We start from the raw sequence: 22,476 nt of genomic DNA on the forward strand, positions 1-22,476 counted from the left end.
TCTAAGGAAACTAAAGTCAGACAAGGGCAAGTTGAGCCAGAAGGTGGCAACCTGCTTTCCCAGAGCCGCGCAGGCGTCAGACCAGGCTTTGCGCTTGGCTCGGTCCTTCCATCCAGCCTCCCCATCAGGCCCGACCATGGAGGCTGAAGCCCAGCTTCTCGGCTGGAACAAACAAGGGCTCGATTCAGAACTGATTTTATTTGGATAACGGACTGAAGGAGTCTCATTTTTAACCAAGATGGAATTCACAGTATGCTGATAATGTTCACACTTAAAAAATATATCTTTATGTACAGGAATTTGCAAATAGATGTAAACATACATTACTTTCCAAGTACACCTCTCCCCATCTCCCTGGAGGAAAAAGAGACCAGCCACCCCACAAGGCCACCCCTTCAAGAGAATCTCAGGACAGAGGACACGGATACCTGCAAAGCCGTCATGGGCAGACGTCACTGAACGAGAGGACAACAGCTTGACTTTGAATGGAGGTGGACTACTGAAAATGGTTTCCAGGAAAAATAGGCACTGATTTCTAGAAGGAAATTCACTCCCTAGGGAAGCTATTTATTGAGCCAATGTGGCCGGCCAACATTTCACTAGTATAAAGGAACCCAGCGCAGGACTCTTAGGCCACATCAGCTTAAACCACGTGCGTGAGGCCGCGAGGTGCTGCGGGGGCCACCCCGGAGCCGCTGTCCCCTCCCTCCCGGTGTGAGGAAGGACCTCCCCGATTTCACCCCTTCCTGCCACACTGCAGTTGTCTAGATTATCCAAGGTACCCTGCTGCTTACCCACTTAAACTACTCAAGTTGATTAGAAAAAAATTGGTAAAAAAAAAAAAAAAACCAAAAACCAACCAAGGGAAAAGAGGCGTCAGGTTATCTCATCCAGGCTGCGCGTCCCAGCCCCGCCACGGGTGGCATGCCCGGAGGGGGGATGGGCGGGGGCACTGGTGGCTGTCCTCCAGGGGGGACAGCAGGAGGTGGGTAGCTAGCCGGTGGTAGACCCAAGCCTGGAGGAGGGTGGGGTGGGACCGCATGGGTGGGGGGCAGGCGTGGGGGTGGAGGTGGGAAGTTGGGGTTGTAGGTGGGTGGAGGCGGGTAACCTGGAGTAGGAGGGGGAATGGTGGGTGGGGGGAAGGAAGCAGGAGGGGGGGGCACAGGTGGTGGGGGAGGGTTAGGAGGATAGACATGGGGATGGTAGGGGAGGTGCGCGGGTGGGCCGTAGGCTGGGGGCAGGGCACCGTAGGAGGGGCCCTCCGTTTTCATCATGGACTGCAGGCTCTGGTAGCCCTCGCCGGACATGTAGGAGCTGGTGGTGGACATGCCGGTCATGTAGCTGGAGGGAGGTGGGGGCGGGGGCCGGTGTGGCAGCGGTGGTGGCTGGTGCACAGGGGCCGGGTGGGCCGGAGGAGGGATCTGCACTTTGGGAAGGTCACTGGCATCCACTGGGCCTGGTGGCTCGGCCTCGCCTAAGGCAGCGGCAAGGGGAGGCTTCCGGTCTGCAAGAGAGAGACCAGTTGGTGTCTGGCCTGAGGGCCCCGGCGGCTCTGCACAGCAGAGGACGGGACGCTTCTGTCAGGAAGCTCTGTCAGCACCCGCCCCACCCGCAGGCGAGTGTCCCAGTGTCACCTCATCCGTCACCCCGGCCCTCCACCTGTAGCCAATACCCCGGGCTCTGTGCCCCCACACCTGGGGACACCAGGCTCAGACAACCTTGGTTTAGTCCCCTCCTCTTAGCATAGCACGGTGGCAGGCCTGTCTCTGTCCCCAGAGCCCAGGGCGTATCACAGTCCTGTCTGCAGCACCAGCTGGAAGCTTGAGCGTTGGTCAAGTGGAGAGGCGGCATAACAGGTTTTAGCTCGTGATCCTTAATCAGAGATCCTTGGAAAATGACACCAGGACCCCTATCCACGGATGTCAGCTGGAGGGGAGGATCACAGGGGCAGACACCAAATGGAAAGCCAAGGCCACAGAGTTCCTAGCTCTGCAGTGTCCAACTGCAGAAGCACACTGTGTGGTGGAGGAACCCGCCAGGCAGTGTGGCAAGAGTGACACGTGAATCTGCTGTTGGCAGACATGTTGGTCCCTCCTCTCCTAAGGCAGGAGGTCAGAAACCCCGGTAATGAATCTACTTAAGGTGCAGAGAAAGCTGTGCCCTTTGATTCTAGAAGCTGGCTGAGGAGATTACATAAAGTGTCACTCCATGGCCACCCGAGTCACAAGCGTGCTCATCTCCTTTGAGAACCCAGTTCCCGCAGCGCTGGGTGCCGCAGGGCGCCTGCCCTTGTCCTTTGCCTGCACCGCAGGCCACGCGGCACTCCTGTCCTGACACCTGCCTGCCACACACGGCCCCCATTTCTTCTTGTCATCCTGTCCTTATAGGAACCACATGCACCTCTCACAGCGCCACCTGTTCCTCGTCCACCTCTATTCCCTCTGCACAGATAACTCCCAGTGGTCTCTGGGAACTTTGGGGTATACCCTGAGGTGCTGTGGGATTCTAGCCACGGAGCACACGAGGTCCGTGGCCCCCCATGATACCACAAATGGATGCAGAGAGAAAGTGACCTAGTAACCCACTGGCTACAGCAGGCAGCTCCACAGACACAGCCAACTATGAGCGCCAGCTAACTCCTAGTCAGTGCAGTGGGCTGCAGGAGGCCCACAGGGGGCTGGGACACAAGCAGCGCCTGGGAAGTCTCCCAGCTAACTGCACCGCTGAGAGCTTGGCTGTCTTAAATCTTGTGTCCAGTGCGCCTCTGAACAGTCACTCAGCTGGCAGGATTTGGTTTATTGGTGCTGCTAGTTCAGCACTTCTGGACGCGAGGCTGGTTTGTAGCGTCCACCAGAGCTCTAGTTTGTGAAAGCTCCTAGCCTGTAGCCACCTTTCCAAGTCTAGCCCCACCCCGCCCTTCTACAGGTGCCCCTGGCCGCAAGCTGCTCCCCCCACCCCCCACCATACTTACCTGGAGGAGGGTGGGCTGGAGGCAATGGCGGGTGAGTGGTCTCAAGCTTGGGGATTTTAGGTGGTGGTGGTTCTACAAAGAAAGAGTGGATTAAAAAGCTACTCTTACCTCTTCATGGAAACAAATCATAAAGAGAAAGAAGGTGTGATCCGAGGTTTCTTTGGGAGAAAAAGGCTGGACTGACCAAAGCTTTAAGAGAGTTAGAAGGAGTCAGCTAAACTGCTGTGAGGTTATCATCTTCTCTAAGTAGCAACACGACTCAAGTACCTCCCTCCCCCAAATCAAAGGGCCCCACAGCCCCAGAGTGCCATCTCAGAAAACACAGGAGTGGCCCTGGGCACTCACCAGGCAAGACTCTGCCTTCTAATTCTCACTTATCTATTTGAAGCTCACTTTCCAGCTCTGAAACACCAAATTCCAGCAGGAGCCTAGGAAGTGGGGACAGTGGAGATCTGGAGGTAGGCTCTCAGCTGGAGGGAGAGTATGACCCTTTAAATCACTGGTGGCTGCACCAGCCCCAATTACAGAAATGCCAGGTCTCCAAAACAGGCTATAAGAAGTGCAAACTCTTCAGTTTAAGAAGGCAGAGCTAGGTGTCCATGCCTCATGCCTGTAATCCTAGCTACTCAGAAGGCTGAGATCTGAGGATAGTAGTTCAAAGCCAGTCCAGGCAGGAAAGTTCATGAGACTCTTATGTCCAGTAAACTACTCAGAAAAAGCCACAAGTGGCAGAGTGTTAGCCTTGTGCATTCTAGACAAGCACTATACCATGAAGCCCCACTCCCAGCCCATATAGTCTATTTCCGTACAAGCCCTTGAAAGTCTGGTATGTATTTTTGCCAACGGGGTGTGACAACCTGAGCTGGCCACATTTTGAGTGTTCACGCCCCCCAGTGGCTGGTGGTGTGTAGCGCACAGCACAGCGGAGTTTCCCGCGCCCACACTGCCCCCTGGGCCCTCTCCTCCTGGTCCCAAGGCCTGTCCCACCAAATCCCACTTAGGTGCTTACAAGTTGTTTCTCCATTTCCAATCATTTGCCCTTACCGCTGTCAGGAACTGGATCTTAAATGAACTGACTTTGTCATCGCTCTGCTCAAAAAAAATCTTCAAAGGCTCCCAATGACTCTTGCAAACTCCATATTCATCCAGAGACCTTTGGGATCAAGTCCCAATGTGGGACTGAAAACTTACTTTGAATCTGATGAAAAGTGATTTTCTTTCAACTCTTCACAATGCAATAACGTACTTCCCCCACCTCTCAATTCCTTTGCTCACTGAAGTCCTTCCTTCTAAGTGCTCTGGGGGCTCAAAGGCAAGTCCTCCTCCAAGGTTACCCCCAGGCTTTCCTCTCACCAAGCCTGGTCAGCTTGCATCCACTGCATATCCACGTGGCACCGCCCACATATAGCGTCTTATACTTCATGTCTGTCAGTACGGAACTAGAACTTATCATTCTCCCAAGATGTCAAGAAACATACAGCTTTAGACCTTGAAGATCTCCTAATTGTTTTATGAGTAACTCGTTAGAGTCAAGAAATAACAGTGAGTAAACATGGTCTGTGCCTTTCAAGGGGTCTGTACAAGCTGGGCGCCAGAGGCTCACAATCCTAGCTACTCAGGAGGCTGAGATTTGAGGACTGAGGTTCAGAGCCAGCTGGAACCTCAGGTAAACAAATTTATGAGTCTCTGATCTTCAAATAGCGAGCACACAGTTGGGGGCAGAGGCGTGGCTCAAGTGATAAAGACTACCAATCATCAGCAAGAAAGTTGACTGACAGTACAGGGCCAGGAGTTTATGCCAGTTTTTTTTTGCTCTGGAATCCTGAAGACTTTGCTTCTTTTTTACATAGAAGCAAAATAATCAACTTAAGACTTTATAAATATGAAAATCCCTTGGTGGCTGAAGAGGCCCAGCTTCCATGGTAGTGGGAGGTAAGATGCACTGAGAATGTACTTTGGAAACACAGCCCGTCCCTTTGATGGCCCGCTGTGTTGAGGACAGGCACTGCCCTGGCCCTGGTCCTTTACGCTGGTTTGGTGTGATGGTCTCCACTCAAACACCCTTCCTTCCCTGCCTTTTTTTGTGCTGGTCCTGGGGCTTGAAATCAGGATCTGGGAGCTGTCCCTGACCTTTTTTGCTCACGGCCAGTTCTACCTCTTGAGCCACAGCTCCACTTCTATTTTGGAAGTTCATTGAAGTAAGACTCTCATGGACTTTCCTGCCCGAACTAGCTTCAAACTGCAATCCTCAGATCTCAGCCTTCTGAGTAGCCAGGACTACAGGTATAAGCCACTGGTGCCCGACTTCTACTCACCTCTTAAACAAAAAAAACCAACTCCACATTTACAGGTTACTGAACATATTTTTACTGCCAGCAATGTTGCCTGTATTGGTATCTTTTGTCAAAGCACAAACTAAATTATGGTCTGTGTTCAGCAGGGAAGATAATGTCTCTGGCAGACAAAAATTCTGTTATAACCTTCATCTATCTGAAAGGACACACACGGTGTTGACTAAGAACTTAAATGAAAGTAAAGTTTTGCACTGACATAAAATTTAGAACTTACCTGCTGCTTTGTTCTCTTCTTTGGGAGAAACAACCTGTTGCAAAAGAAATTATACAATTATACAACAGATAAAGAGTTTTGGTGAGGAAAAATACCTAGGCACTAATAGAATCAGGGCAGAGTACAGCCTCAGGCTCAAATTATTTGTGAGCTGAACCTGCAAGGCACACTATGCGCCCAGCAGGTCACTTCTACTCTCTTTCTCCTCCCTTTTTCAAGTCAAGTAGATTGACGACCCTTCTGCACTACTCAGTTTTAGGCTGTTGACACATTTGGTCCTGGGATTTGATGCCTGTGTATTTGTCCTAGCCAGCTGTCTTTGGGGATCCATAACAGTAAACAGCTTCCTGCAGCGCTCTGGGTGCTATAACCAGGAAAAGAAGATTTGTACTCTATAACTAGAAACTTCACAAATAACTAAGAACTGAACCATGGAAGTACATGCCAAAAGGTTTTGAAGCAGCTCTCAAAAGCTGCAGTCTGAGTTAGGGATGGGTGGGTTTACTGTGTTTTGTGTTCATGTGATCCCTCAGAAACTGGAACAACACTCACGGTGTGGGCTGCCACTGGAAGGCCCACTCACCACAGCGCGCTTGGCCTGCCGGGGAGGACTAGGCTGTGGGGACGGCTTCTTGGGCTGCTGGGCTGCTTGCTGCTGTGGTGCTGACTGCTGGGAGTCTTTCTGCGGGGCTGGGGCTGGCTCGGAGCCTTGAGACGGCTGTGACTGTTGCACTGGTGGCACTTGCGGTGTAGGCTGAAGAGAGGGGGGCTGCTGGAGCTGATGGGGGGTGTGATGAGGCATCTGTTGTTTCCCTTGCGAGTAAAGGTCCAGGATCTGGTGGCAGATGTCTAGATGACAGCAACAATTACATTTACCATCAATTGTCACCTTAAACCAAATTTTACCTACAAACACCAATACCAGTCAGATCTGATCTCCTCCAGGACTAATGATAGGGATCACTTTTGCAATGGACTCTATCTTTGCCATGCACAAAACTTAGTTTTAGTTCACTAAAACTACATGCTTAGATGAGCAAAAATTATACTAAAAATTATATTAGAAGATCTAATTAAAGATGCTTCTGAAAAATCACACATATATAACTAGAGAAAATGCACTCTTATGACTGAAGAGTTGCAGGGAAGAATAATCTCAACATGGAACACTCTTGCATGATACCTTCCAAAACATCGACAGGGACATCTTGAACAAACTGCTCCCACCATCTCCTGTACATGGGTTTGGAGGTCCATTCTTGTATTTCAAATTTACACAATCGTCCTGCAAGATACATCACTGCTACTGCTATGATCTCCGGTTCCCACTGCAGCGACAAGGTGGTGCACAGACTAGCTCAACAAGGAAAAAGAGAAAGACTTTTTGAATGATGTGACCTGACATTAATGATTAAAATCAAAGCATAGAGATTAATGCCGTATCTACCTACATGCCAATTTGCTTGTTCAAACCCCACTGAAGAATTACAAGAAAGTAAGTCTTTAGGACTTACTTTGATCGCAGCTACAAATTTGTTCTTTAAGAGCTGCTGCACTATTAAGCACAAATGGAAATAAATGGCTTGTATGTTTCCTGTTGAAACTTTAGGCACTGAACTAGTCTTCAAATGCAATTGTATGGTTTGTTCAAATGTTCTGTAAGTCAAACTCAAGAGAAGCTTCTTGGCCAGCAGTGGGATGGGGTAGTTGGAAACTCTAGTCTCTGACATTCTGAAGAACATCACAACTCTGAAACCTTACAAGATACTGCATGAACACCAAGCAGTCAAATGTCCACAGTCTTATGCCTTAACTTTCAAACTGGTGATAGAATTTCAGCCTCTCACAAATGCTGTGACAGGGCAGGGCAGAAAGATACCCCTCTGAGGGGAGCAGACAATCGGGACTTTAGCCCTAGTTCTGCCATTACCTGGCTTTTCTTTTTTTTTTTGTTCTGATCAAGGTCTGTTTATTGAACTTACAAGCAGGCTTACATACTATAAATGAAAGAGGAACCATTACCTGGCTTTTCATCCAGGGAAAATTAGTGTCCTCATCAAAATGAGGAGATTGAATTAAATGATCCACATGATCTCTGCCTAATTAAAAACACTATAATATAATCGACATTTGACTACATGTACCTGTCATTTACAAATGTCCATGCCATTTGAACCAGCTTTTGAATTTTGTTTTTATCACCTAGAAAGGCAAAAAAAAAAAAAAAAAAAGTAAATTAATAGGAGTAGGGGAGGAAGGAATTCACAAAAGGCAAGCATTTTTTACTTAAAATCTAATGTGTGCCTGGACAGTATAGAGCTCACATCTGGAAAATGAGAACAAATGACGTGGAGGCCTTGTCCTCCCGCTCGGTCTTCTCCATATGACCCAAGGGAACTACCATTTATGGGAAACATGGCTCCAAGGCTAATTTTATTAGTCTATTTAAAAAATTCTGACTCATTTTCCTGCCTCCTTTCACCTGCAACTGCATGGCAGAACTTGTTTATACATGAAAGGAAACAGCACTAAAAGCTCCTCTACTGCCTGGCCTGAGTATTTCATGCATGAAACTTTCTGTTTTCCTCTTTGACAAGCATAATCTGAATATTATTGAATTACAAAGACTTGGTTTCAGAATGACAAAGGTCTTTAAAAAACCATCTTAGTCTTGAGAGCTGGGGATGCAGCTCAGTGGAAAAGCCCTGGTCTGGCATCTGCCAAAGTTCTGGGTTCCATGCCTTCAGTTCTGCAAAAAAATCCAACAAACAACAAACAGGACCAATCAAACCAAAACCCTTTCCTATTCTTACCTTTGAGTTGTTTTGCATATTTGAGGAGGAACTGGTATGGATGCTCTACCTGTAAATCAAACTTAATGGTCTGCAGTAGGATTCTTTCCAGAACCATTACTTCTTCCTGCAAGTAACACACATTGGGGTAGTAATTATAATCACAGGTCTCCCACAGTGAATATTTCCCATCTGTTTTTCCCTTCAAGTAATATTTTTGGAACCTTCGTTCTTTGTTCCTTTTTTCCTCTTCACTCACGCTTTTAGTATGGTTAGAGAGAGTGCTCGGTTCTGAAAATAACTCAAGAATAGCAAGATAAACCAGTAACAGGTTTAACTGGAAAAATGATGGAAACAAAATACTTGCAGAAATGTTATTATGTTGGATGCTGTGCTGGTGGCTCACGCCTGTATTCTTAGCTGCTGGGGAGGCTGAGATCTGAGGATCTTGGTTTGAAGACAGCCTGGGCAGGAAAGTCTGTGAGACTCTTATATCATGGGCGTCACCCTTAACAAAACAAACCTCTCCTTTATGGAAAATTTAACCACATTTTTTGTTTTTTTTTGGGGGGGGGGAGTTGGTTGTGGGGCCTGAATTCTCGGCCTGGGCGCTGTCCCTCAGCTCTTCAGCTCAAGGCTAGCACTCTACTACTTGAGCTACCGCACCACTTCCAGCTTTTTCTGCTTATGTGGTGCTGAGAAATCAAACCCAGGGCCTCATGCATGCGAGGCAAGCACTCTACCACTGAGCCACCAGAAGTGGCATTGTGGCTCAAGTGGTAGAGCGCTAGCCTTGAGCTAAAGAGCTGAGGGACAGCGCCTAGGCCCAGAATTCAAGCCCCACAAATGGGGGTGGGGTGGGGTGGGAAGTATTCACTGGCAACTTCAAGTGGGAAGAGGTGACAAGCAGCTTCACAATAACTAAGATGTACTGGTGTGTGCACACATGTATATGTATATATAGGCACATGGTGTTAAGTCTCAATTCGGAGTGTATTATTTCTATGTTTAAATCGTTCAGTTATCTGAAATAAGCCACATCACATCACCATTTACTGTACACACTATCATTTTTAGAAAAAATTCTACTTAAAATGCTACCTAAATTGTATCCTAAATTATGTGTGCATGCATGCATTTGGACATATATAAAATTTTTTTCTGTTCATGGATTTACTTTTCTATACCTGCATCACAATCAAAGGGATTTGAGAGAGCTCCAGTCTATTTTTTTTTTTTTTTTGGTCGGTGGTGGGACTTGAACTCTGGGCCTGGGCGCTGTCCCTCAGCTCTTCAGCTCAAGGCAAGCGCTCTACCACTTGAGCTACAGCGCCACTTCCGGTTTTCTGTTGGTTTATTGGAGATAGGAGTCTCACGGTCTCTCCTGCCCGGGCTGGCTTTGAACCGCGATCCTCAGATCTCAGCCTCCTGAGTAGCTAGGATTACAGGCATGAGCTACCAGCTCCTGGCTGAGCTTTTCATTCTGTTTCTGTGGGATGGGGGTGGGGTAATTCCTGGAGCTTGTACTCAGGGCCTGGGTGCTGTCCCTGAGCTTTTTCACTCAAGGCTAGCACTCTACCACGTGAGCCCCAGCTCCACTGGTGGTTAATTGGGATATTCTCTCATAAAAGCTTGTTAAAATTTCTTGAAACTTCTGCATAGCATAAAAAATCCTGAACGTTTTTTTTCTTGTTTTGTCAACACTTGGTTTCTCAGAAGCTGAACATTTCCTTTAAATTTAGAAACAGTTTTTTTTTTGGGTCCGGTCGTGGGGCCTGAACTCTGGGCCTGGGCGCTGTCCCTCAGCTCTTCAGCTCAAGGCTAGCACTCTACCACTTGAGCCACAGCACCACTTCCGGCTTTTTTCTTTTTGCTTTTGTGGTGCTGAGGAATCGAACCTAGGGCCTCAGGCATGCAAGGCAAGCGCTCTACCACTGAGCCACCTTCCCAGCCCCTAGAAACAGTTTTTTTACCAAGTGTGCCACAGGCTTCCAGGCTGCGGCTCCTCTAGTGCTACAGGACAGCTCCAGGTTTGCCCGTCCTCAGTGTTCTAAGCACTCCATTAATGGGTAATTATAGGTCTGAAAGCAGCCTTCCTCAGGGCAGCTTTTCTCAGCCCTCTACTTGTGTGGGTCTCTGGGCAGACAGCATTTCATAGCACTTTCCGTACCTCATGATTGAAGAGTTATATGATTAGTTGATTAAAGTCTATTCTGACACTCAACTGTAAGATTCACAACAGCAAAAATCATGTGTGCTTTGACTATTTTGTCATAGTGCTTCATATCATGGCTGAGACATATTTGCCAAAGACAACTGAAATTAGTATCACTGGAAAAATTACTCAGCTAAAGTAAAGCTAATTAGCACCATGCTACTCACTGCCTTCCTCAAGTAACTAACTGCCTTTCTGTCTTCTCAGTTCTCAAATGCAGGGTACTCTCCTTCAGTCCCTACTCCCCATCACACCTGGGAGGTTGCACACGGTAGACAGGAGAGCAAAAAAGCCCCACTACTCACTCAGGTCATGTTAGTGTCACAAATCCCCATTCCTAATTTCTAGAGCACTGAAGCTACAGAACTTTATTGTGCTGTGCTTAGGGCACTGCTTTACTGATTTGGTAATACAAGTAGGTAAAGGCTGAATTTGTAAAAGAGCAGCCTCTCCAAGGTATCCTAGGATATACACAAACACAGCTGCTGTATTAGATCCTTGCCTGGTAGTGGTCTAAATCTACTATCTTTGACCCTAGCTCATTAGCCATAAGGATCATCTCCTCTGTGGTTAAGCTTGAAGTACAATATGTCTCTACAGTATAGTAGTCAAACTGAGAATATAAGTACTCACTTCTCCTGATAGGTCATACGAGAAACAAGCAAACCTCCATTTATGTGTATGTGAGTGTGCGCCAATACTGGGGCTTGAACTCAGGGCCAGATAATTCTCCCTTAGCATTTTCACTCAAGTTTGGTGCTCTCCTATTTAATCACAGCACCTGGCCTTTCCTTCTATTTTACAAGGCAAGGTCTACCTTTTATATAAGGCCCTCTTAGATGCTCAAGGGATTGGGAGATACAGGAGCCAACAGCAATTGTCAACACAAAGACCTGTATCATTATGCCATCGCCGAGAAGCACAATGTGAAGGCAGGCAGATAAAGTTCTTACCTTTGGGTCATCTCCAAACTGGCCAAACTGTACATCATTCAATAAACTCCGAGCTGTTTTGATGATATCTTTACATTTTTTTGGTGTTTCTTCTACTTTCCCAGCCAGAAACAGACAACAAGCTCCCGTTACCTAAAAGAGAGACAAAAACTCTTGATGCTTGTTAGTAAACATCACATAGGAATATACACAAGGGTTGTCCATGAGCTTTGTTGCTCAAGGCTAGCATCTACCACCTGGAGCCATACTTCCATGTCTGGCTTTTTAGAAGTTAATGGGAGGTAAGAGCCTCACAGACTTTCCCACCTGGGCTGGCTTTGAACCTTGAACCTAGATCTTGGCCTCCTGAGTAGCTAGGATTACAAGTGTGAGCCACCAGCACCTGGCTGACACAAGGACTTTTGACCTTCACAATAAGCCAGTCCATCTCATTTTCCTACCTTCTCACCCACAAATATTTTGATACTATTAAAGGTTGAAGAACATTTTAGGACCTTGAAAAAATAAATCTTTATAAGTTATTTAGGATTTATTTTCCTTAGACACAGAACACTTGCCTAATGTATGTGAAGCTCTAGGTTTCATTACCAGTATTTGTGTGTCAATTTTCTTAAGAAAATTGCTAAAAAGAAAAGTCATAGCAGTTCTTAAAGGTGTTGTGGCACAAGCTTTCTGCTCTTATGAGAGGCCTGTATGGGCTGTTTCTCCCATAACCATTGGAAAATGTAGCAGGAGGTGCTATGAGGAACATACCCTCACCAGACATGGGGTTTGCCAGCTCCTCCATCTTGGAATTTCCAGCTTCCAGAACTGAGCGGAGTAAGTTTCTGTTGTTTATAAAATTGCCCAGTTGAATGGAATAAGACACCATCAGGTAGGTGCTGTCCCAGAAACACTGGGGTCTGAACTGCTCTTTGGCATCTCCTGGCCCCTCCAATTCTCCTTTCTTCATGTGCTTCTGATTACTCTAGAAGTCAGGCACTATGCCAGGGCATAAAGCTGATTCTGATGGTCTTCTCAAGAATTTCATAAGGCAGTGAGGAAGACAAGCATACAAATTTAACTAAAAACCAGAAAAAATGGGGGAAAGAAGCCTTGGACAGGCTGGGCGTCAGTGGCTCATGCCTGTAATTCTAGCTACTCAAAAGGCTGAGATCTGAGGATACCAGTTCAAAGCCAGCCCAGGTAGGAAAGTCTGTGAGACTCATTTCCAATAATCTACCCGAGGTAAGTGGCACTGTGCTCAGTGGTAGAGCACTGGCCTTGTGCAGGACAGCGACAGCACCCAAGCCCTGAGTGAATTCAAACCCTAGCGTCCTCCAACACCCCCAAAAAACCCTGAGCAGGACTGTCAATGTACTGCATGTATGCCCTGCATCTGCTAGATTTCTGTAGGACTGTGGCCGTAGCCCATCTCAGCCTTCTATATGTTCAAGATTCGGCTAATTGCTGTCACATCCTCTTATGTACCAACAGCCTTCTTCCTGACGAAGGCCTCAGTCTGTTTATACCTCTCCTATGGTCTTAAGCCTACATTTATCTTGGGAAAGACGACATTAAATTTTCTTCTTTTTCTCTGCCAGTCCTGGGGCTAGAGCTCAGGGCCTGTGCACTGTCCCTGAGCTTCTTTGGCTCAAGACTAGCACTCTACTGCTTGAGACACAGGGCCACTTCTGGCTTTTTCTGTTTATGTGGTACTGAGGAATCGAACCCAGGGCTTTATGCTGCTAACCAAGAACCCTACCACTAAGCCATATTCCCAGCCCCTGAAAGTAAATTTTCATACAAGTACAATATTATTGTTGCCCATTTTGACCTAAATAAAAAAGATTTGAACAAGATTAATTGGAAAAAAGCAATGTTCAAGCTGGGCCCTGGTGGGTCACACTGTAATCTTAGCTACTCAGGAGGCTGAGATCTGAGGATTAAGCTCCAAAGCCAGCTCAGGCAAGAAACTCCCTGAGATCCTTTTTTTTTTTTTTTTTTGCCAGTCCTGGGGCTTGAACTCTAGGCCTGGGTACTGTTCTGAGCTTCTTTTGCTCAAGGCTAGCACTCTACCACTTGAGCCACAGTGCTACTTCCAGCTTTTTCTGTGTATGTGGTACTGAGGAATCGAGGCAAGCACTCTACCATCCCCAAGATTCTTCTCTCCAATAAACTACCAAAACAAAAAGCCAGAAGTGGAGCTGTGGCTCAAGTGGTAGAATGCTAGCCTTGAACAAAAAAAACTCTGGGACAATGCCCAGGCCCTGAATTCAAGCCCTAGGGTCAGCCCAAAAGCAAACCAAAAATAGTATTCAAACTTGATTTTGTTTGTGTAGATCATGTACCACATCAAAACAAGTTGTTTGTGGAAGATATGATTAAAATAAATATGAAAATCAGTCTATGCTATTATTTCCTACACAGAAACAATAATGTGATAGTTACACTATAATTTGAATATACTTACATATCTTGGGAATTGCTTGAAGGAATGAAACATATAGAAGCGATGAAAATAAATTATTCCAGTTGCTAGAGTGTCATAGTGGCTGTTGTTCTAGTTAAGGACTTTAGCCAGTAACATCTATGTATTATGCTCTTTGTTAACCAAAGAAGAGAAAAACAACAAAACCAAGTTTAAGTAAACAGTATCAAAGTAAACAGTGGCAAAGCAGGCAGATGAAAATCTCAGGGTGCTAAAATTCTGATACAAAAATGAGCACTTTGAAGATTTATGCATGTAGTAAGCCTTGAGTATCTTTCAGCAGTGATCTTAATGAGTGCTTGCTTTCTTCTCAGGTGGCTACTTGCTCAACCTGCTCAGGCACTGAGTCTACACTTTTAAATTAAACTAGAAACAGAAAACCCCCTTGGAAACCCAGAGCCTGGGCTTTGTCGCTGAGCTTCTTTTGCTCAAGGCTAGAGCTCTACTACTTTGAGCCACAGTTCCATTTCCCACTTTTCTGCTGTGGTTTAGTGGAGATAAGAGTCTCACAGATTTTCCTGTCTGAGCTGGCTTCATACCATGATCCTTAGATCTCAGTTTCAGGAACAGTCAGGATTATAGGCATGAGCCACAGACACCCCGCAGACAACCAGAATATTTAAACACTAAAACTAAGACTTGTCCAAATACAGACAAATGACAGTGTATTTGTCTATGGTATCGAACTCTAGATTTAGATAAATATGAGTACTGAGTGAGGGGAGAGGCTATGCACTACAAACTGCACCGCAGAACAGGATACAGTCCCAACCGTGTGCCCACATCGAAGATGAACCGAGCCCCCTCGCGGCGGTACCGGGCCTCTGTGGCTGGATCGAGTCCTTCAAGCTGTGAGGGCGTATGAGCCAAGTCCTTCTTATCCCAGTACCAACATGGTTTGGTGTGGTCCAGGTTTGCTGACGTTACTGAAGGGCTGGAATTTTCTTTGTTCTCCTTCATTTATTGAATTAGGCTTGTTCTTTCTAAAAGCTTCTCTGAAAATGGTAGGAATCCTAAGAGAAAGAGAAAAAGACATGAAGTTAGAAAGAGACAGTAAGTATCCTTACAATTACAAGCATCAGATTATTGCAGAACATAACTGATGATGGATCAAAATTCCCCCACTGCTAGTGATTGGCAGTTCAAAGCCCAGGCAATGCCAAGCATAATGATGACCCATCCTGTAGACCCAGCACTCTGGAGGCTAAGGCTAGGAGGATTATAAATTCAAGTGAGAAGATGTATCAAAATCAAAAACATTCAAGCTAACTCCAAACCCAATTCAACACATCCCCTAGGCGATTCTAGTATGAGTAAATCCCTCATTTTATGATAACTAAGAAAGATAGCATTTCCTCCCCATATTGAGTCTAAAGGATTAAAACAAAATTTAAGAAGTAACAAGTCCATGTTACTCCATTTCTGTCTTTATCAGTCTTACCCTGGTGTAGATTCCATGTTTTCAGTAAAACTTGGGGCTGTCTTAACCCTCTACAAAGATTAACACTGCTAAATTATCCATCCTTTCCCTCTAGGCACATAGTCAGCATTTCCTTTAATAGTGTACCAGATTCACTTAGGAAGACGGGGGTCATAGCTCATGGGAAGGGGGTTTGCCTAGCATGTGAGACCATGGATTCAATCCTGGTACCAAAAGGAAAATAAAATAAATAAAATAAAATGGGGTTGGATTAATGAGCACTGGCTAAGTCCCCAAACACAATATAAACTGGTTATATGAATGTAGCAATTGTGGGAGACAGTGGAAGGAAGTGGTTCATGAAGAAGGAGCCCTTTAGATTGCCTATGCTTTCTTTTCTTTTTCTTGTTGGTCATGGGGCTTGAGCTCAGAGTCTGGGTACTGTCTCTGAGTTTAAGGCTAGTGCTCTACTGCTTTGAGCCACAAGGCCACTTCCACTTTTCTGATGGTTAACTGGAGAGTCTCACAGACTTTCCTGCCTGAGCTGGATGTGAACAAGGATCCTCAGATCTTAGTCTCCTGAGTAGTTAGGATTACAGGTGTGAGCTACCAGCACCAGGCTGGCCCATGCTTTCTATTCTCCCTTTCTTTCATTCAGAATATAGATATCCTTTAAAAGTCCCAAGTTGAGAGAAAGCAAAAGTTGTTCCAGAGACCACTATAACCTGTATGTCCCTTGTAAACACGGGTTCCCAAAGAGGTAGCCAGGGCCAAGTCAGCCTGGTGAACAAGAAAATGATAGTTCTGGGGCCAGGATCTGGGCCAGAGCTGCAGCAGTTCATTTGATTTTTTTTTTTTTTCTGGTGAGAAAGGTGACACAGCAGAGCTCTGCTCCTCCTCGCACCTACACTTTACAAGTCTAAAGGGAATCTGATCGCAGCCCCACCCCTCTATAGGAAGAATTAAGGACCTGGAGAAAAGCAATCTACTTGAGCTTGTAATTTATATTTTTATGTGTAATTGACAAATTGGGCTCTAGAAAACAGCCGACTGAGATACCATTTTTCACTGGCAAAAATCCAAAAGTTTGACAATTTACAGTTGATAGGGCCAGGGAAAAGCATGTGGTTTAATGTTTCTGATAGGAATACAAAATGGTACAATTGTCACAGGGGTAAGTTGGCAATATCCAATGAAATGCCACAGGTATGTGTTCTGACCTAGTAATCCTACTGGAAGGAATCTTCTCTGGAAGCATGCAACAACATAAGCAAAAGGTTATTCACTACATCATCATTTGTAATGGCAAGTCTACAAACAACCCACCTCCCTACAAATGGGGAGCTAGCTGAATGAAATATAGTACATGAATGAATACAACAGCATACCAAAGTACCTACTATCAAGATTGAGATTTTCAAAGGATAAGACATTATGTATGGCATATGAACACCTAGAAAGGACAGGAAAGAAATGCTATCATAGCTGGGCACCAGTGGCTCACGCCTGTAATCCTAGCTACTCAGGAGGCTGAGATCTGAGGATCATGGTTCAAAGCCAGCCCGGGCAGGAACATCCGTGAAACTCTTATCTCCAATAAACCACCAGAAAACCGCAAGTGGCGCTGTAGCTCAAGTGGTAGAGTGCTCGCCTTGAGCTGAAGAGCTGAGGGACAGTGCTCAGGCCCAAAGTTCAAGCCCCATGACCAACAAAATAAATAAATAAATAAAGAAGAAGAAGAAATGCTATCATCTTGCTTCTGATAATAAGAAAAGTGTTTACCAACAGAGACCAGAGAAGAACAGACGCAGAAAGAGGACTTCACCAAGTCTACCCTTTTATGTAGCTTTGGTTTGCTGTTTAGAAACCCTTTTAAAAGGGTTCCTGTAGATTTACAGGAGCTATAAAGACAGTACGGAGAGTTTTTATCTACACTTCACTTAGACTCCCAAGTTAACACGTTACATAAACAAAGTACTAAGAAATATACTTTGGTATAACATTAATTAAATAAACTATTGGATTTTAACTTCTTCCAGAATGCCTTTTATGTTCTAGGATCTAATTCAGGACATTTTTTTACATTGCATTTAGGTATGAATTTTTTCCTTAGTATTATCTTCTCTAATAAGTAGCAGTTTTCCAGTCTTTCTTGGTTTTTCATATTTTGAAGACTTTGAGGCAAGCATGTGCCTATTTCCCCCTTTTCTGGAAGTTATTGGGGCTTGAAGCCAGAGCTAACATCTATTCTACTACCACTTGAGCCATGCCACCAACCCTTTATGTCCTGGTGATTTTTAGTATAGGGTCTCACTTTTTGCACCTACCATCCTGGATCTTGAACCTTCCTATTTATGCTTTCTTTTGTAGCTGGCTTGATATGTGCACATCACCATCTCCACTCTTTTCTGTGGGAGTCTCATGAACTTAAAAAAAAAGCTTATTTATTGTTATTATAGAGGTGATGTACAGAGGGAGTACAATTACACTCACGACTTTTCTTGTCCAGGCTAGCCTGGAATGGTGAGCTTTACAATCTCAGCCTCTGGCTGAGACTGCACATGCAACCACAACTACTAATTGAGATGTTGTCTTGTATTTTTGTGTGTTCTGGAACTCAGGGCCATCTTGAACTCTTTCACTTGGCTTTCTCACTTATGGTTGACATTCTTCCCTTGAACCATGACTCCAATCAGGCGTTTTGCTAATTAACTGGAGACAGTCTTATATACGTTTCTGCCCAGATCCTTAGGCATGAGCCACCAGTAAATGGCTCTTGTGAACTTTTTGTTGGACTGGCCTCAAACTTTTTTTTTTTTGGGAGGGGGGCCATCATGGGGCTTGAAATCTGGGCCTGGGTGCTGTCCTTCAGCTCTACAGTTCAAGGCTAGTGCTCTACCACTTGAGCCACAGTACCACTTCCAGTTTTCTGGTGGGTTTTGGAGATAAGAGTCTCATGGACAATCCTGCCCAGGGTGGCTTTGAACTTCGATTCTCAGATCTCAGCCTCTTGAGTAGCTAGAATTACAAGCATGAGCTACTGGTGCCTGGCTTTGGTGAAGTTTTTATTGACACGTTTGTTCCTTCTTTCTTGTTTACCTTTATTAATGTAGGCTTGGGTATTTATTTTATTCTTTGCATTATAATCAAACACTATTATTTATTTTTTTGCTCTAATTGCTTCATTGTAGCCATTGGGAGACCTCCAGGATAAGTTCTGAATTCTTTTGTAACTGACTTTTGAATTACGGGATATTTAACACATTAATAAATAAGATATAAAACAAACCCATTATACCAAATGGACAACATTGTCACAGAACAAATCACTTCAAATATTTCTGATCTTGTCTCATCCTTTGTGAGACATACTTCAAGGAGAAAAAGATGTGCAAAGAAATCTTAAATGTTTCCACTCGAAGTATCAATTTCATAATTTCAAAATAATTTCTTATATTTTGTATACTGTGGAATAGTTCTATAGCCCTATTCCTTACTACTTTTCAGTTTTTCTTTGTAAGACCCTAAATTATAAAAGTTCTTATCAGTAGCTATGTGGTCACTATGAAAATGACTGATTTATGCATTCTTCAATGACAAGTGCTCTGTAAATAAGCAGCACACCAAGGCATTTTAGCAATATCTTTCAAGCAATATATTTAAAATATATTGTACAGGGCTGGGAAGGTGGCTCAGTGGTAGAGCGCTTGCCTTGCATGCATGAGGCCTTGGGTTTGATTCCTCAGCACCACATAAGCAAAAAGAAAAAAGCCGGAAGTGGCATTGTGGCCCAAGTGGTAGAGCGCTAGCCTTGAGCTGAAGAGCTGAGGGACAGTGACCTGGCCCAGAGTTCAGGCCCCACGACCGGACCAAAAAAAAAAAAAAAAAATTGTACATAACCAAAGATGGAATGCATATATATTGTACATAACCAAAGATGGAATGCATCTGCAACATTTAGATTATACAAAACAGTGAAACTAAAAAGTAGTAAAAGTCATTATACAATTTTCTTATCCAACAAAGATGGTGCCTGTTTATAATGGTACAAATTGGCTACTTACTAAACTTCATTTAATCACTTTCATTAATAAGACCATAGTTTACAAAACAGCCTATGGCATTGCTGAGTATCGATAGTTCAAATAATTTTTGTACTCTTCCTGTTCTCCCATCTTTCTCTTCCCTTCCCCTTTCTTTCTGTTTTTTTTTTTTTTTTTTCCCCCTGGTTAATTAAGGGATAAGAGACTCACAGACTTTTCTGCTTGGGTTGGCTTTGAACCACAATCCTTAGGTATCAGTCTCCTGGGTGGCTAGGATTACAGGGTGAGCCATGGGTACCCAGCCAAGCTACTTTTTCTTATTCTCACAATTTACCTTGGAGAATTTGGAGCCAGTGGAGCCACAGAGACATGAAACAACCTGCTACAGTTAGCAAATGACAGAGCCATGGTTTGTCTTACTTTAGTATAAGACATTCCCTTCCTCAACATAGATACTTTGTTTCTACAGAGAGTATATACTAGAACCAATTTTTTGGTTGTTATTATTTAGATTTTTAGTTGGGTTGAACTCAGGGTCTAGGCCCTGTCCCTGGTCCCTTTTGCTCAAGGATACCACTCTAGCCCTTTGAGCCACAGCTCTATTTCCGTTTTTAAAAAATTTTTTTTTTGGATCCGGTTGTGGGGCCTGAACTCTGGGCCTGGGCGCTGTCCCTCAGCTCTTCAGCTCAAGGCTAGCACTCTACCACTTGAGCCACAGAGCCACTTCTGGCTTTTTTTCTTTTTGCTTATGTGGTGCTGAGGAATTGAACGGAGGGCCTCAGGCATGCAAGGCAAGCGCTCTACCACTGAGCCACCTTCCCAGCCCCTCTATTTTGGGTTTTTGAGTGTTTATTGGAGATGAGTCTCCTGGAGGACTTTTCTGCCCCGGCTGGTTTTGAACAGTGGTCCTCAGATCTCAGCTTCCTCAGTAGCTATGATTATGTGTGAGCCCTCCAGCACCTGGCTAGAACCATTTCTTCAAGACAAGTCTTCCTCATCTCAAACAAGTACAACTGAGTTTTTTTTTTTTTTGGTAGTGGGGCTGGAACTCTGGACAATTGAGTTTTTGTACATTTAACCATTCCTAGTAAATTTTTACTTCATCAGTCTTTGCCTATTATATTACCCTTTAAGGATACTGGGACTAGTGGTGTAGTTCTATGGTGGGAACTTAGCTTAAATCCTCAGGATGAATGTTTGGTTCAGTAATTTGAAAGGCTACAAACCCACCTAAATACATCTTACCTAATATACACTTAGTTATTTTGTCTACTATGATAGAGCAATTATGTTTAGTATCCTGAGGAAATAAAAATCAACAACAGTCTCCCACTTGCCACCAGTGGAATAAACTTGTTACAAAAGGAAACCCAACTTGAGAGAAAACAATAAAATTCTTTTTTCTTTTATACACTTAATGAATTCATTGCTTTCAAACACTGTCTCATAAAATGAACTCGATCATTTTATAGGTCAAGACTCTGACCAGCTATTTTCAATTTTAGAAATGGTATTTAAAAATTTAAAGCCTCCGTGCCCAGGCCCAGAGTTAAAGCCCTAGGACAAAAAAAAAAAAAAAAAAAAAATTAAAGCCTCATCAACAATGAGAATGTTATATGTGATGTTACATGTAACTTTCAAATGTTACATGTGACTTGTGCAAGAATCAAATAGTATAATACTCTGAAAACTTGAAGAATACATCACATCAAAATGAGTCAAGAGGGAAAAACCCTAAAACTAGACATAAATATTCATCCTGTGAAGAATAAGTCTTAAGTAATTACTAGTTACAGTCTAGATACTTTAGCAAATGAAACATCTTCGTAATACCAACCATTTTAAGCAAAATGTTTATCAATACTAACACAGTTGAGACGTCGGAAACGTGTTCTAGGTGGTGGGGGATGGGAAGCCCTGCGCTTTCATAGCAAGATCATTCATCAAAACCTAAGGCGCTCGCCCTGCCCTCACAAGTTTGCATTAGGAACGGGAAAGTCCAGCCGGAAGTAACGGAGAGGTTCCTTACCTGGAGCCGTTTAATTGGCGAGCAGCACACGTTTAGGGTGCGTTGCCGAGCGTACATTGCACAGATGACAGGTCCAGCGTTTTTAGATAAACCTCTAGACCTACTCCTCAACTTCCTAAACAGCAATGCTTTAGGTAGCAGGCCAGATCGACCCCTCAGGAGCGGCGGGTAGTGAGGGTGTCCCTTTCCCTCCTCCGCAGTCCCGCCCTTGTGACTCCCCGGTACCGCAGGGTAGGGAATTACCTCTCTTCCCCGCGTCTCCCCCCCCCCCGCCCCCGACCAACAGCGGGACAGACCCTCCACGACCAGACTGAGAAGGGAGGCTGGGCGGGGGTGTAAGCCCCCTTCCCTGCTTCCCACCTGCCGGACTCAGGGGTGCGCCGGGCCCCTCTGATCCTCCCGGAGCACCCCGGCAGCCCCGAGACGCCCGCTAACTTCAATGTGTATCCGGAGCTAGCGGAGGGGAGTGGGATCCGGGGAGCCGGCCTCTGCCCGCCGACGGCCGTGGTCGTCCATACCCTGATCAGACCTCCAGGTTCGTGAGAGGGGCAGCAGGCCCTCCGTCGGTCACTCACCCCTCGCCTCAGGAGCCCCTCAGCGACGACTCTCCTTGCTGACGGCGGCCATCTTGGATGCGGAATGTCGGGGAACTTCCGTCACCACCCTGCGTCTGGTGACGACAAAAAAAGCGACCGCGGGGGCGGTGAGCTTCAGGCTCCCTGCCAACCAATCAGAAGAAAGTAGAGCTTCCAGAAAAGGAACGAGCCCGCCGGACTCCGCCCCTCCCGCCCCGCGGGCCTGTGGCGGCTGCGTGCTGGGGGCCGGGGCTAGGCCGAGGGTTCCGCCCACCTTCCCCGCCCCCCCCCCCCCCACGAAAGGGAGGTCGGGAGCAACCGAACCTGTTAACGGAACTTGGGGCGGGGGTGGGGCCAAAGGCATCTGTTATCCAATCAGGGTCCGGGCGTGGGTGAAATCCAGCCAATTGCGTCCTTGGGGCTGGCAGCGGTTCGGCCGG

General features: G+C 45.4%; 1 protein-coding gene across 1 annotated transcript; it reads right to left on the bottom strand.

The window, feature by feature from the left end:
• Positions 1-179: 179 nt before the first annotated feature.
• Positions 180-22,447, bottom strand: Ccnk (cyclin K). The gene is made up of 12 exons (XM_069997606.1): positions 22,361-22,447; positions 22,037-22,131; positions 14,733-14,982; positions 13,952-14,033; positions 11,500-11,631; positions 8,353-8,458; positions 7,684-7,741; positions 6,723-6,892; positions 6,123-6,388; positions 5,540-5,573; positions 2,972-3,043; positions 180-1,504 (listed from the first exon to the last, which is right to left on the bottom strand). Exons 3-12 carry the CDS (start codon positions 14,927-14,929, stop codon positions 882-884), a joined length of 1,740 nt encoding a protein of 579 aa, XP_069853707.1. The 5' UTR covers positions 14,930-14,982; positions 22,037-22,131; positions 22,361-22,447; the 3' UTR covers positions 180-881.
• Between the last annotated feature and the right edge of the window lie 29 nt (positions 22,448-22,476).

Source organism: Dipodomys merriami, unplaced genomic scaffold (genome assembly GCF_024711535.1).
Source record: "Dipodomys merriami isolate MVZ:Mamm:240054 unplaced genomic scaffold, mDipMer1.0.p SCAF_50, whole genome shotgun sequence".
In the NCBI taxonomy this organism is placed as follows: domain Eukaryota; kingdom Metazoa; phylum Chordata; class Mammalia; order Rodentia; family Heteromyidae; genus Dipodomys; species Dipodomys merriami.